General features: G+C 36.9%; 2 protein-coding genes across 5 annotated transcripts; both read right to left on the minus strand.

Annotated features, from left to right (window-relative positions):
• Positions 1-357: 357 nt before the first annotated feature.
• Positions 358-6464, minus strand: prkag3a (protein kinase, AMP-activated, gamma 3a non-catalytic subunit). 4 transcript variants are annotated; one of them, XM_038280123.1, is made up of 13 exons: positions 6301-6464; positions 6174-6213; positions 5927-6027; positions 4712-4793; positions 4575-4633; positions 4224-4269; positions 4070-4124; positions 3853-3949; positions 3122-3287; positions 3002-3039; positions 2753-2899; positions 2482-2672; positions 358-588 (listed from the first exon to the last, which is right to left on the minus strand). In XM_038280123.1, the coding sequence occupies exons 1-12, from the start codon at positions 6316-6318 to the stop codon at positions 2556-2558; spliced, it is 966 nt and encodes a 321-aa protein (XP_038136051.1). In that variant the 5' UTR covers positions 6319-6464; the 3' UTR covers positions 358-588; positions 2482-2555. The 4 variants fall into 4 exon arrangements, with proteins under 4 accessions (XP_038136051.1, XP_038135983.1, XP_038135919.1 ...); XM_038280055.1 differs by having other exon boundaries at positions 4209-4269; positions 6301-6463; XM_038279991.1 differs by having other exon boundaries at positions 3853-3979; positions 6301-6461.
• Positions 6465-8730: 2266 nt separating this feature from the next.
• On the minus strand, positions 8731-13145 carry cnppd1 (cyclin Pas1/PHO80 domain containing 1). The gene is made up of 8 exons (XM_038280241.1): positions 12939-13145; positions 12382-12484; positions 11635-11716; positions 10991-11111; positions 10741-10869; positions 10599-10660; positions 10336-10453; positions 8731-10221 (listed from the first exon to the last, which is right to left on the minus strand). The coding sequence occupies exons 1-8, from the start codon at positions 12999-13001 to the stop codon at positions 9625-9627; spliced, it is 1275 nt and encodes a 424-aa protein (XP_038136169.1). The 5' UTR covers positions 13002-13145; the 3' UTR covers positions 8731-9624.
• Between the last annotated feature and the right edge of the window lie 755 nt (positions 13146-13900).

Raw genomic sequence — 13900 nt, forward strand, 5'->3', positions numbered from 1 at the left:
ACATTGTACTATTATGTATGTTTAAAATTAACAATAAATCTAATTTTTATAAATATGCTAAAGAGCTATTTTCCTGTGAAGGATCTACACACTCCTTTTGTAGATCCTTATTATTCTAACTTGACGTCCTGAAAGGGGCCCACAGATGGGCGGAGACATCATAAGCACCATCACAAATAAGGGGGTAAAAATGGTCACGTGTTCCTTGTTTACTGTATTAATAGGGGGTGGGGGGGAGTTGGTGCAAAGTATGAGTATGTCACCATGTGGATAAGGATCCTGCTGGTTGCATATAGCTGTTTATTACATAGTAATGAATGTGCATGTCAAGAGGCAGGATCAATAAAACACATCTGCATCAGTTCACATGGATTTATTACGATCCCAGTAGATTATGCTGAGTAAACATATTGATCAAGGTGTGCAAACGGAGTCTGTGTGGATTGGATATCTCAGGAGCTAACGGTTACGTCATGAGAGTCTTCTTCCTGGATGTGAAAACACTCAGGTTGTGGATTGCCATCATTACTGTTACAGTAAATGGCACAGTCAGAAAATCTGTCCTTTCATCATCTCTCCTTTCATTTTCTGAAAAATACAAATTACAAACATTGCAAATGAACATACAATAAATATCAAAAACATTAGAGCCTTTTTCACATTTTCCTCATGTTACAAACACAAATTTCCTTTTATTTTATTCTTAAATGTGGCAGACCGAAACAAAGTAGAGTGTAATTGTGAATTTTATAGAAAGTGATACTTGGTTTTAACAAGCAGAAACCTAAAAAATGAGGCGCCCAGTTTAAAAAAACAAACATTCCCCTAAATAAAATTCAATGCAACTGTTTTCCTTTAGGATAAAAAAAGGATCAACAAGTTGCCTAAGAGCCGCTATAGAGGTGAGTTTCTATTCTTTTCACACATCTAGTGACTTATGATTTATGGCCACACCTCTTTGCAGAATTGCCATAAATCGGCAGTTTCAATTAAAGCACAACTATCACATAAAGGGTGTTTGTAAACAGTAGTGCTTTAAGTGATAACGAATCTATTTTTATACCTCTATTAATGCATACAAATATCCAATAGAAGCATATACAGATTTATCTATTGATATATTGTTTTTTTTGTGATAAATCCAACAACAGATTTCAATAAGCTCATTATGGTTCCATTCAGTGAAATTTATTTATTCTCAGTATGGCCTGGCCTCAACAAACCTATGTCTCTTTAGCCCTACTATTCTACCCAGAGGCAGCGCTTTGCTCACTCGCATTACACATCACAGTTTCCAGGGCCCCAAGTACCTGTGAGGCACTGAAAACATTGGGCTTGGAAAAAAATCCTAATTATAGAAATCAAAATAAGGACAAATTTACAACAAAATATGTAAAGATATTATTAGATGCAATGCAAAAAAAAAAAAAAAAGAAACAAAAAAAAACAACACAATGTTGCAATTAATCCCTTTTCTTTTTTGATTTCTCATTTTAAAACCCTCTTAATCTCGTAATTTTTCCCCACAATTAGTAAAAAAAAAAGGTAATCTTGTGTAGAAGTATATGCTCCATTGTTGAGGCAAATTTTTTTTAATGTTTTTTCACGACTTTAATTTCTCCTTTAATTTATTACAGCTGTTTTTAATTGTTAATATTGAGAAGTTTGGAAATAAATACAAACGAAATGGCAAATTTAGCAATATTGTTTATTTTCAGGTAGGGGGCCTCACACAGTAGTTGTGCTCATGGCTCCTCAAATGGCTAGCACCGCCCCAGATGTCATTTTATATCTGATTGTCACAGCTGTTCATGCAGCATCAGCCTTTCCAGGTGGATGCATGAGTGTTAGCTTGCATCAGAGCACCGTTTCCTTGTAAAGGACTGTTCAGAGCTCTGCTATTATCATTCAGCCAGGCATGCACCACGCTGTGATTATAGTTCTCTGCATTTCCTCACTCATCTGAAACTCCTACAGCCCCATGCATGTACAGAAAGTGTGTTGCATCGAGCCAATGGGATTCTCCCAACACAATTTTCTTGTCAACAAATATGCTACTTAAAAAGGTAGGTGTTGCACACTGGAAAAAAAAAGTGGCAGTACACTGAGGGGTAACAACTTTTGTTTTTGCATATGATGAAATAATTATTACTGTTATTATTTTTTGGTCTTACCTGACCAGAAGATTGCTGCTATATTGTTTCATAAGCCTAAACATCTGCCGATCGCTCTCCCTGAATGGCTCTGTGTTCCTTGGTCTTAATGATGCGTTTTGTTTACATGTCATCTAACAAGCCCTTAAGAACCCCACAAAGCAGCTGGATTTATACCAAAAAGCGATAGAGAAGTTCTAAAGGAATCTGGTTGCACTGGACTTTATTTAGGGGTAAAAGAGAGATGGAAAAAAAACGTACACCATGGTACTGAGAACTAGACAAGATGTTGAAGGGTTGTTGGGGATAGAAAAGCTTAAGAGCCTACCTGCCTCGGTACAATGCCAGGCCTCAGGCCTGCACAGGCAGTAAGCAGAGGAGAGAAAACGCTGTTGTTTACTCCTAAGACAGAAGAGCATCGATACCTGCAGGCGTGAGGACCAAAGCCTGCAGCAGGTCAGATAGAGAGACAATGCCCTTCACAACGTCAAACCTGTCCACCAGGACCAGCCGGTGGACCTGCAAGAAAAAAATATGTGTTTTTTATTCTTCACCTGACTTCCTGATTTGATTGCAAAACAAAAAAACACCCCACCTACCTCAGATTTAACTATTCGATCTATGACCATTTCTAAAGATTCCTCTGGAAAGCACTTGATCACACCCTCAACACAACATGTGCGTCTGTGAATGGCTTCCTGCATCGTCATGTCCAGGTTGTTATAGGTCTTCTGGGCTGCAAGATTCTGTTGTGAAAAAAAAGAAAAGCTAAATCCCTCAGAAAGTCAGCAGCTGAGTCATGTGGGAAACAACAAAGCCTTAAATCAGAGGATTTCTGCTGTACTCACGATGACATCAAATCTTGAGTAGAGTGCCACCACTCTGCCTGAGATAAACAAACAGTTCAAAGCTGATACAAAGAGCAGATAAAGTCAGAGATGGAAACGCTGATTTTAAATAAGAAATACCTCGCTCATCCACCACAGGAAGTGCAGACACTCGTCTCTCTACAAATATAGACAGGGCTTCGTAAAGCGACGCTGTTTGGTGGACTGTAGCAATGTTCCTGAACGTTCCGATGCCCAGCTCCTGGACCGGCCTCTGAAGAAACGCAGGTTTGGGCAAATTTTTCCCCTGAAAATATATCCAGAAACCATGATTTCCTCTGTTCATATGTTGATTTAGTACATGAAGCTAATTATACAATAAAAACAGAAAAGTAAATACAAAAAGCAGTTTTCAAATGATAACTATATTTATTTAGAAAAAAAAAGCTCAAATGTGTTCAGAAAAAAAGTAGTGCATCAAGCTTTGATCTAAAGAAATTCAAAAACAGATGAGGAACAAATAGACTTAGAAAAAAGTAAAAAAAAAAAAACAAATCACTGGACTTTCTTTTCCAAGTTTGAAGACGTTTTGATTCCCACCCACAAAGCTTGCTCAATTCAAAATGTCTGGAGTAGTGTGAAGCTCCGGGCTTTATAGAGTAGCCCCACAAAAGCCTTGTTATGGCGTAGAAAACATGCAAATTGAACCGAAAAACACAGGTCCAGAGAGGCTCTTTGATTGATTCTGGTAATCTTTTAGTCAGATAACATTTGTTTTAGTATCTAAAACATTGAAATGACAATTAACAAAAAAAAAACAAACAGACAAAAAAAAACTGAAGAAATGTGTGAGGGCAAACACAACAGCTTACAAATATGTGTAGAAACTTGAGGATTCGCTTGTGAGTCAGGATGTGCAGAACATTTCCAGACTCTGGGTCGATGACGGGCAGTCTGTGGATTTTGTATCTGAGTAAGGAATAGATGGCATCAAAGAGGCTGCAACCGGAAAAGCAGAGATGCCAGTGACATTTAAAGGTTTTGCAGAAAATAAGCAAGAAATAAGACATTTTTTTTTTTTTTTTTTACCTGGCCTGTGGAGAAATACTGATAAGGAACTGAGTCGGAGACTTCAAGTACACATCTAGATTGGAAAACGGGAAGAACTCAAATTGACATTTAGTTTGATTTCAGCTTAAAGATGACATTGTTAGTGATAGTTATTTACTTCGAAGGGAATCACCTCTCCATGTTTCTATCTTATGGCTCTCCAGTCCATACATTTGGACCTTTGGGAGAAAAAAATAGATGATAAATGACATTAATTAAATCAGTATCATACTGATGTTATTAATCAGTACATTTCAATTAAGCACCATTTTGGAGCTAAGTTACAGTAAAACCAAAATACACATGTTTAATAAAAAAAAACACAAATATAATACAAAAATATAACAAATGTACAGTTTATAATGATCTAGAGAGAAAAGATATACTATAAAGAAACATACATATGTAAATAAAAAAATACAACAGGAGCTCCTCAAAACATTGACCTTAAACTGAAGTTAAGCTCCTTTGTATTTGTGCTCACCATGGGTGACTTGTAATAACAATGGAGGATGTTGATGAAATCAGTAATAGTCAGCATGCCTGTGGAAGAAAAGGATTCACATCCAAGCTCTTATATGAGGCAACGGTAAAAAACACATCTAGAAGAGAATGTCTTACCCACAAATCTCTGCAACTTGCTGTCCCATAGAGGTGCAGCCCGCAAGCCATTTGCCACCAGGGCAAAAAAGGCTTTTTTCACCTTTGGAGACAGCAGCATAAAAAGTCGTCAAACCCCTTATGCCTGTTGTTGCAAATATGCAACAAACTGTTTGTATTATGCAAAAAAAAAAAAATGAAAAAATAAAAATAACATGTTTCCCCCCAATTGCAGTTATTATACATTTAGTGCAGACCTAAGAAGATTTTTGCAAGCACTTGTTTCTGGTCCCTGACAGTGTAGTGTAAGGTAACGTAGGCTGTAGGCTCGAACGTCCGCCCTAACCCCTAAATCCCTCAATCACTATACAGAACTTGGACTATATAGTGGACCTTATGGCAAACTCAGTTAAATGACCATTTGGACAGTTGATCTCTACTTTTCGCTCCTCGTTGGTCACGTAACTCGTCTCCACACATGATGCCTGCTCCATCTTTGGTATTTGTAGCTGCTGCCGGGTAGCGACAGCGGGGCGCTGTGATAACAAATCCCATGATGCTTTGTGAGGAAAGCCCTCCGCACAAAGCATTCTGAGATATATCTGCTCGTCTAGTGACCATGGATGATCACTACTTTTCAAGGTGCATTGTGGGAAATTTCAAGTCCACTACTTTTTCATCCACTAGACATTTGGACTCTCATCTTAAATGGCATAATCACTACAGAGGGCCCTTTATAGTGGTTAGGGTGGACATTTGGACACAGCCATAGTGTCAGGCCTCTGGGTCACAAACCAGGCAGAGTAGATTCTTTTGAATAAAAAAAAATAAAAAACTAAAACACCAGTTAGTGAGAACATTTTTGGTTAAAAAAAATAACTTAACATTTTGATTGAGCAAGTTAAATCTCGTGGATTAAGGGATCTTAGGCAGTTTCTGCTGTAAAACCTAGAAATTTAGAGGATCTGGGAGGAGCAGTACTATTCCCAACTGCTAGACGTTGGTAGATTCCATGCAACATGTGAAGCATTTCTTAGAAACATTGACATCAAAATGAAAATCAGCGGTTATATGTTAAATGTCTGAGTTTGACCAGAAACATGCAGAAACTCCAGCTTTTTAACAACATTCACTTTTTCCTCACTTTTCGAGATAAATGATTTCCAGTTGCGTTTGGAACAAAATGTGCACTATTCGTTACACTTAATGGAAACAAAAAATAATATAGAAGTTTACCTGTAAGGTTGTGTCAAATATGACCAGCTTGCAGCTGATTGGAATGGCGTCATAGCAATTGTGACTCTTCATGAAATTCACATACACCTCAGCATCATTCTCTAGGAAAACCCACAGCAGCTCATCAGAAAGGAAGCAGAAGCATGTTGCATGTAAATAAATACAAATACCAGCTGGCAACAAGACAGTTATCAATATGAATTAACTGTATATGCACAATAAAAACATGGCAGTCCTTTAAAAGTACCTTGTTTCTTTATCTTTGTTTGCTCTTGTGAACATAATACCTTCAACAAAACAAACGCAAGAAACCTCTAAATTCTTTAAAATCCAAAGGATTTTTTAGAAAGTGTCCAAAGAGAAACAATATTCACCCGTGTTAGAGGCTCCATTTTCCTGTGTGTCCATGGAAAAAAAAAGCAGGTCTCAAATGACGGGGACTGTTTGGTTTGTTACCCTTTCCTATAAAGCACTTGGGTCTATATTAGGAGCTCCAGAGCGGTATGTGTCCGGCTGGTGGCAGAGGAGGGGAGGGGAAAAAGGAAAGTGGCACAGGTTCAAGGGGAGGGACTGCCTGTTTTCTCCCAAATCTAGACATCTGTTCATATGTCTGTCAACAGTTATTGTGCCTTCACTGATATCCAGGACATTGTGTCCTTCTATAACTCTTCTCTTTCCTGGTGAAGATGTGTAAAAATCTTACAAAGAAATCTTTTGTGGAATAATCTCAATGAAAATTTTAGAAATACATCATATCTGATATAAAGACCTTTATTGAGCATTTCAATTAAATTCTGTTTATTTATGCAGTGCCATAAAAGTTTCTATCAAGGAACAACAGCTGGTTGCATGGAGTCATTGACAGGCATGACATGCTCCTTCTGGGTGAGCTTGCAGTGACGATTTCCGCTTGCGTTTTGTCATCGACTCTTCAGCAAACCTTCACACCGACTGTGCATACGGCGATAGTGGAGAGGAAAGACTTGTTTTTTATCAGGCAGAAACCTTCAGCGGAACCAGGCTCATAGCAGGCACACTATTTTCATTGTGTGTTTTCATTACATACCTCCATTAAGGTTCCCAGGAAATTTGGAAGAGAATCATCCACCCTACTTAGCAAAGGGCATCAGACCACTTATTTAGTCCATGCAGAGTTTAGGAGACTTAACACGTATATGTTTATGACTACATAATCGTATGGTTTCTCCAAACTTCTTCCTGTTTTTGATGGTAAGACTTATGCTGTTACGTTTCTGGTTTTTAAGAGTAGCTAAGATTACAGGGCTTCCTTAAAATAACATCTATAAATATGCTTCTTACCAGAAGTGCATTACTGCACAGGTGAAATAAAAGTTCCAGTTCACTCAGATTAGAGCTATAATAATATAACTTTCTGACCATATATGGCTTGGCTTTTCTTTTATATCTAGGTCACCCAACTTCAACCCGTTTTACACAGCAAACAGCTGCTAACTGTTTTAGCTGACTAATGAAATCCCTGTATTATAACCAAGCTTTCATAGATATGATCCCATTTACAAAAAGCTAAAGGTTTGGTAATGTTGAAATTTTATTTTTTTAATCCTCAAATGCTGCACTTTGAATAAAAAATAAATCAAAACCTAGGAAATGAATGGACACTGTACAAGAATTTAAATGCTCAATTTTAAAAGTACTCCACCTGATGAATTTTGGAATAATGGAATAAATCTATAACATTTTGGGATAACAGTACAGATAATAGTTGCAATAAATGTTCCTTCTTTGTTTTTTCTCAGCTGTGCTTCCATCATTCAGTGACCCTTTAGAATTAAGGGCAATGTCACCTGTGTCCAGTCTGAGCATCTCCTGTCCTGATATTCTGTCCAACTAAATATTTCATAATTATGGAAAATGACAGATAACACTTGGAATATTTTAGCAAACAATTATTACTCTCCAAACATCATAAAACAATTAGGGGCATTTTAAATATAATTACACAGCTTAAGGATGAGGTTAACAAATATAAAAAAATAGATTATTTTGGAGCATTAACATTCATTACAGTTCATGGCTTCATTTGAATCTAAATCATTAATTTGACAAAAGTAATATAAATGAATAAAATATTAGTTTTATCAGGGAACATAAAAAGAATAGAAATGTTTAGTAAATTTTGATGGGTCCAAAATATATATATAAATATTAGGTTGGACATGAGAGGGAGCTCAAGTATTGGCAGATCCTAGTAGCTCCATGATAGAGCTGAGAAATTGTTTCTTCTTGGCCTTAAATTTCTCAAAAATGTATAATTTCCAATAACCTTTTTTTTTATATCTGCCATAGGAAATCCGTTGCATCTTAAACAACCAAGTTTATTTGCATTTTAGCTTTACAAAAAAGAAAAACATACAGCCTTTTAAGGCTATTTATTTATATAGTACATAAGTTAGCTCTTTATATCATTTTTACCCCTATTAAGAACCATTGATGAGCAGGTTGGAGATGCCCATGCCAAATAAAGGTTAGCATTAGCAGACCTGCTAACCTGTTTTCAGAGGGTAACAAGGTAAGACATCACCTTTAAAATATAAGAGAGCATGATGCAGTTTCATTCTAAGGCTTGGAAGATGAGGGTTAATATAAAGAAAAGAAAAATATCACTCTTTAGAAAAGCATTTATTAGTTTCATTGTTTTTTTTTTTTTTTTGCTTACCTCACTTACAAATTTAAATGTTTTTCTTCTCCAAAATGTATCAAACCAAAAACATGCCTTTTTTTTTTTTTTTTACATCCTAGTTCATAAAAATATGTTTTTTTTTCTCCTTCTGTGGCGTTTAAATGCAGAAGAAAGCAGCAATAAGGTAATCTAATGGTGTATTTCCGCAAAATGTGCAAATTCCAGATCCTAAAACACTTCAGTTAGCCTCTTGTTGTGCCAGACAGAACCAATCGAGCCGCAAAGAAAACCCAAAGAGGCCAAATCTTCAATGCCGACCTTTAACCTGCTAACAGGAATATCTATCTTTAAGATTGTCACATCATATTACCATTGTGAAATATGGTGCAAAAATAAAGAAAATACTAGATATTAAAGAAAATTATAAGATGATGTCTTATTTCAGGTGCCTTTTGATCTGCAGATGATGCTTTAATTCAGTAGTCTGCTTCCATTCTCCTATCCCTTCTCTTGGATGAAGTAAGGCAGGGACAACCCCAACCTATATGGTGTTACAAAAAATAAAACCAGTGCTTGCAACATATCTGATGATTCCACTGAAAAATAAATGGTAACCCTAGTTACACATAGCAAAATGAAACGCCTAAATTGGTTGTTCCTTTCTTACACAGCTGGTAAAATAAAAGCTTTTAACTTTAAGATATGCTTTAGCAACTTTTAAACACATACGCTCACCTCCCAAGCAGTTACCATCATTACAATTACCGTGTATAACTCAAAACATTCAGAACAAACCCTGCTCATTCCAATACGAAAGCAATCTTCTCACCTTTTTTAGTTCTTTTAGTAGATATAAAACTAAAGAGAAATAATCTCTGCTGCATATAATTTCATTTATCACCGCGCTGTGAAAAAAAAAATCCAATTTTATCCTTGAAAAAGTGCCTCTTTATATTTGTATTCTAAAAACGTGCCTTTTTTTAGACAATGGTGAGTCAAAAACAAAGTGTTTCCAGCATGAATTAGAGTGTCGCCCCTAGCCAGGCATGAGCAGAGCTTGATATTTGTCTGCGGGCAGCAGAAGCTCAGGACGGCAGGGTGACAGGTCGACGGTCGGAAAGGTCCCGATTTGTGAGTCCAGACTGGATCCTGCAGAGGGTTGCCATCCCGGCTGACGATGGCTTTTAACAGGACCGTTGTGAAGGAGGGCTGAGGTGTTTCTAAATACACAATGAAGATTAGGAAGGTTTCCAAAACAGCCAAAAGAGGAGGAACTTTCCAAGTCAGACTTATGTCCAGGATGTCCACGGCCACCAGAGGCCAAAAGGGAACCCCAAAGACACAAAATTGAGCTTTTCCTTGAAACCAAAGGGGAATTTCTCTGTCTCTCGTGTTGGTTGGTTTTAAGGGAACCAGAGTGACTGTTCAAAGACTTATTGGTCAGAACACAACAAGGCAGGCGGTGGGCTTGAGCTTTTGGATTGGAAGTCTGGATGTGGGTGAAACCGATTTCGTTAAACGAGGGAAGTAGGGATTGGTCACCTCTGGACAAACTGAGCTGGCGCACGACAGCGCTGCTGGCAATAAGACCAGCTACACTGGTTAGGTAGACCAGGCTGAGCATACAGGAAACCTAAAAACAAAACAAAAAAAACAACAAAGATGCATAAAATGTTTTTAACCTTTTCTCATCCATTTCAACAATACTGTTCTTTGGTTTTAAACTGTTTCCAAGCAGGTTTCTAACCTTTAGAAAGTGCTGATAGAAGGCAGTGAGGGCGTGACTCCAGGCAGAGTGATCCAGCAGCACACACAGGTCTGTGTAGGTGAACCAGCCACGCTTCATTCCTTGCTTCACCGCAACGCTGCAAACAAAAAATAAATACATTTACCCAACATAGCAGATTTAAAGTATTTAAAAATAAATGTAACAACCTCGTCGGAAATAATGCAACTACATTTTACAAACACACTAGAGATAAACTTTGTCAGCTGTAGATTTGAACAAACCTGGTTTCCAGCTGGCTGAGTAAATCAAAGAAGTCTTTCGGTTTGGTGAAGAGGCTCCACTCCTTGAGAATAAAAAAACAACAGGGTGAAAAGCTTCATCCAACAAAAACACATACAGGAAAAAACACAATGGATCACTTACAATGGCATTCAGGAAATTCATCTCCAGGTTGTTGATAGTTTCAACGTCCAGTTTCCCAGCTGCTCCCCACTCATCATTAAAAACCTCCTCTTCCTCACCTTCATCATACAGGTACTTGCTGGCAACCATCTAAAAAGACAAATATGAATCTCATTAGTCAAATCTCCCTTTAACACACAACCGTATTTCCAACAGATGCTATTAATAACACCGCTTTATATTTACAGTGATATATGATGCCCGAACATACCATGGAGATCAGGAAAAGGTCAGATGAGGAGATCTTTTGCAGGTACTCGGGATTTCTGTGTCGAAGTCTTTCAATATAAACCAAAGCGAGCATCATTGCACATGGAGAGATGCAAGCCTCCCTAAATCAAGAGAGAAATATACTTAATAATAGTTATGCTGCTATAGTCTTAGACTGCTGGAGGACATAGGGACCGTTTTTCATTATTCTATCTCTACTCTCCCACTCTGCAGAATGTGTTAGTTCAATATCTAACATGCTCTCTCGGTGCTTTTTCTCATAGTAGTATCATCTGGTCTGTTCCTGTTTGGCTGTGAGTCCATCTTGAGGAGAAATATAAGCTGCGCTGCTGCCATCAACACCTTTTTTATAGATGTTCGGGCTTGGCCTGTTTCTCTGACTGTGACTAGCTGGATGTTCTCTCTTTCATCCTCTGTCATGGGAGCTGGCTCAGAGCTCGTCTGCCTCGCTGTGTTTTTCCTTAGATAGAAAACTTTTAATCAATTTGACTGTATGATCTGGTTGAACTGTAAAGTGCCTTGAGATGACATGTGCTACGAAGTGGTGCAGTTGAATTTACAATAATCTTTTGAAAATAATGACAAGTGCAGTGTTTAAAAAAAAATATGTTTGAAAAGACAAACCTTGCAACATGAGCTGCATATTTCTTCTGGAGTTTCCGGATTGGACTTGGAGCAGACTTTTGGAAAATTTCAACAGCAATATCTGCAAGTACAAAGTCAACATGTCAGCCATCAATAATTTTAATTTAATTATATCCACACAAACCTCACAACATGTGAGTTTCCATTACAAAACACTAAAATAAGCATTTATTTGAATGAGACGAAAATATGCTTTGATAACATTTATACTGGATTAGGGCCGCTTCCAACAATTATTATGCAAATCGATTAATCTGTTGATTATTTTCTCGATTAATAATCAGACAGCCAAAGGTTCTTCAAAGACTTTTTATAAAATTAAACCAGGGGGAAGCTAAAACTTTTCAACTTGAGGAGTTCTGGATAGAGGATATTCCCAGATGATTTTTTTTTTTTTTTTATCTTAAATGCAAAATGTTTATATCTTTTTTTTTCCAATCTTAAAAAATTTAGTTTAGGACAGCTTTTCAGAAAGTAAATGAACATTAAATGAATATTGCTATAATAACTGATCTAAGTGGGTTGCTCTGTCAGGCATGTTTTAGTCTCTATATTTCAGTTAACAATTAATTAGTTAGGATTAGGAAATTAGATGATGCTTATTTCAACAATTGATTAATCACAATTAATCTGATCAAATGTTTCAGCCGTAGACTGGATAAGCTAAACAGAAACATTAAAGCCTCATTGAATAATGCCTGATACATATCTAGGTTACTAACTCACCTGTAACAGGGGCAGATAGGGCATCTAGTGACACATCTTTGTCCAGGCCATAGTACAGTCTTTTTCTCACTCGCTCGGTCAGTTTTTGGTGCCCAGGAAGAAACTGCAAAAACAATAACATGAGCTAAAACGTGGGAATCAAAGAACACAGAATAACACTCGTCTGGGAAAATAACTAAACATAATTTATAAACATAAACACATAAAGCTAAATGTTCAGAAAATGTCTGTTTCGCAATGCAACGGTGTGCAGGAAACCATCTGTGACAGTAATTAACCACAACCCACGGTGACGTCAGTTAGCGCGCTGAGATAACAGCTAAACAGCAGCCTCCACCCACAAATAACTTCATAGTTTCAATTTTGTAGAGTAGAATAGTAAATATTTAATGCAATAATTAACGTGAGCGTGTTGTTTTAAACCCAAGAAAGACAGTTAGGCTGTTATATGCTTTTCCTTATAAGGCAGTCAAGAGTTGTCGGTTATTTTCATCGGCGAGCTAACGAGTTAGCGTCTGCTAGCTTAGCGCGTGACCTAGCAGGATTTTAGCTCATACCGTGAACTCCTGGAAGTCCGAAAATTGAAACGTGTGCTCGTTGAATAAAGCGTTGAAATCCATAGTTACTGTAAATTAAGCATTAGACCGTTGAATTTGGGGGAGAAATAAAGTCTGCCCGTCTTGATCCCTGCTTCCTGCCAAGCTTAACTTGGCTAGAAACACGCCCTGACAGAGGACGTCCAGACAAGACCCGCCTGGTGTTTACTTCCGTTTCCAGGCAAATGAAGCCACTTGGGCAGCAGGGGGCGCTGTGGGCAAAGCCAGAGCCCTCAGTGACGGAGGTGTAGTTTTAATAGAAATTGGTGCCATGTAAATAAACTAATTTGATATACATCCGTATATACGTAAAGATGAATACATATGTACATATTTTATTCAATAAAGTTCAACGTAACTTTATTTGAACTAGTTCTATTAAATTTTCAAACTTAGTAAAAAATGCAAAAGTTTGTCAGAGGGTTAATTTCAAGAAAAGTAAAATATCACTTTTTAGAAAAGCATCTTTTTTTTTTTGTTTCTTCATAGTTTTTTTCTTACCTCACTTAAAAATTTAAATGTTTTTTTCCCCAAAATGTATCAAACCAAAAAGGTATGATATATTTCTGCAAAATGTCCAAATTCCAGATCGCATGAACCTAAAACTCTTCAGTTAGCCTCTTGTTCTGCCAGACAGAATTAATCTATTCATTATTTCAAGGAAAAAATGCAAAAGTTTCCATGTCTCATCTAAAGTAATTGTTCATATTTATTAGAAAATAAAATTAAAATAAATTGATAAAATTATCTACTTTTGAAGGACTGCAGCAGGTAATATTTAACCTTATATCTGGTATTCACCTATTTGTTTTGATCTTTAAATATAAAAAAAATAATTTTCTACATTTACCAAATTAACTCAGTCTTGTTTTACATATTTTGAAAAAGGTGTGTATAAGTCAACAGCCATTTTGTAAAAAAGG

Source organism: Cyprinodon tularosa, unplaced genomic scaffold (genome assembly GCF_016077235.1).
Source record: "Cyprinodon tularosa strain WSP-4 unplaced genomic scaffold, ASM1607723v1 ctg1, whole genome shotgun sequence".
Taxonomy (NCBI): Eukaryota; Metazoa; Chordata; class Actinopteri; order Cyprinodontiformes; family Cyprinodontidae; genus Cyprinodon; species Cyprinodon tularosa.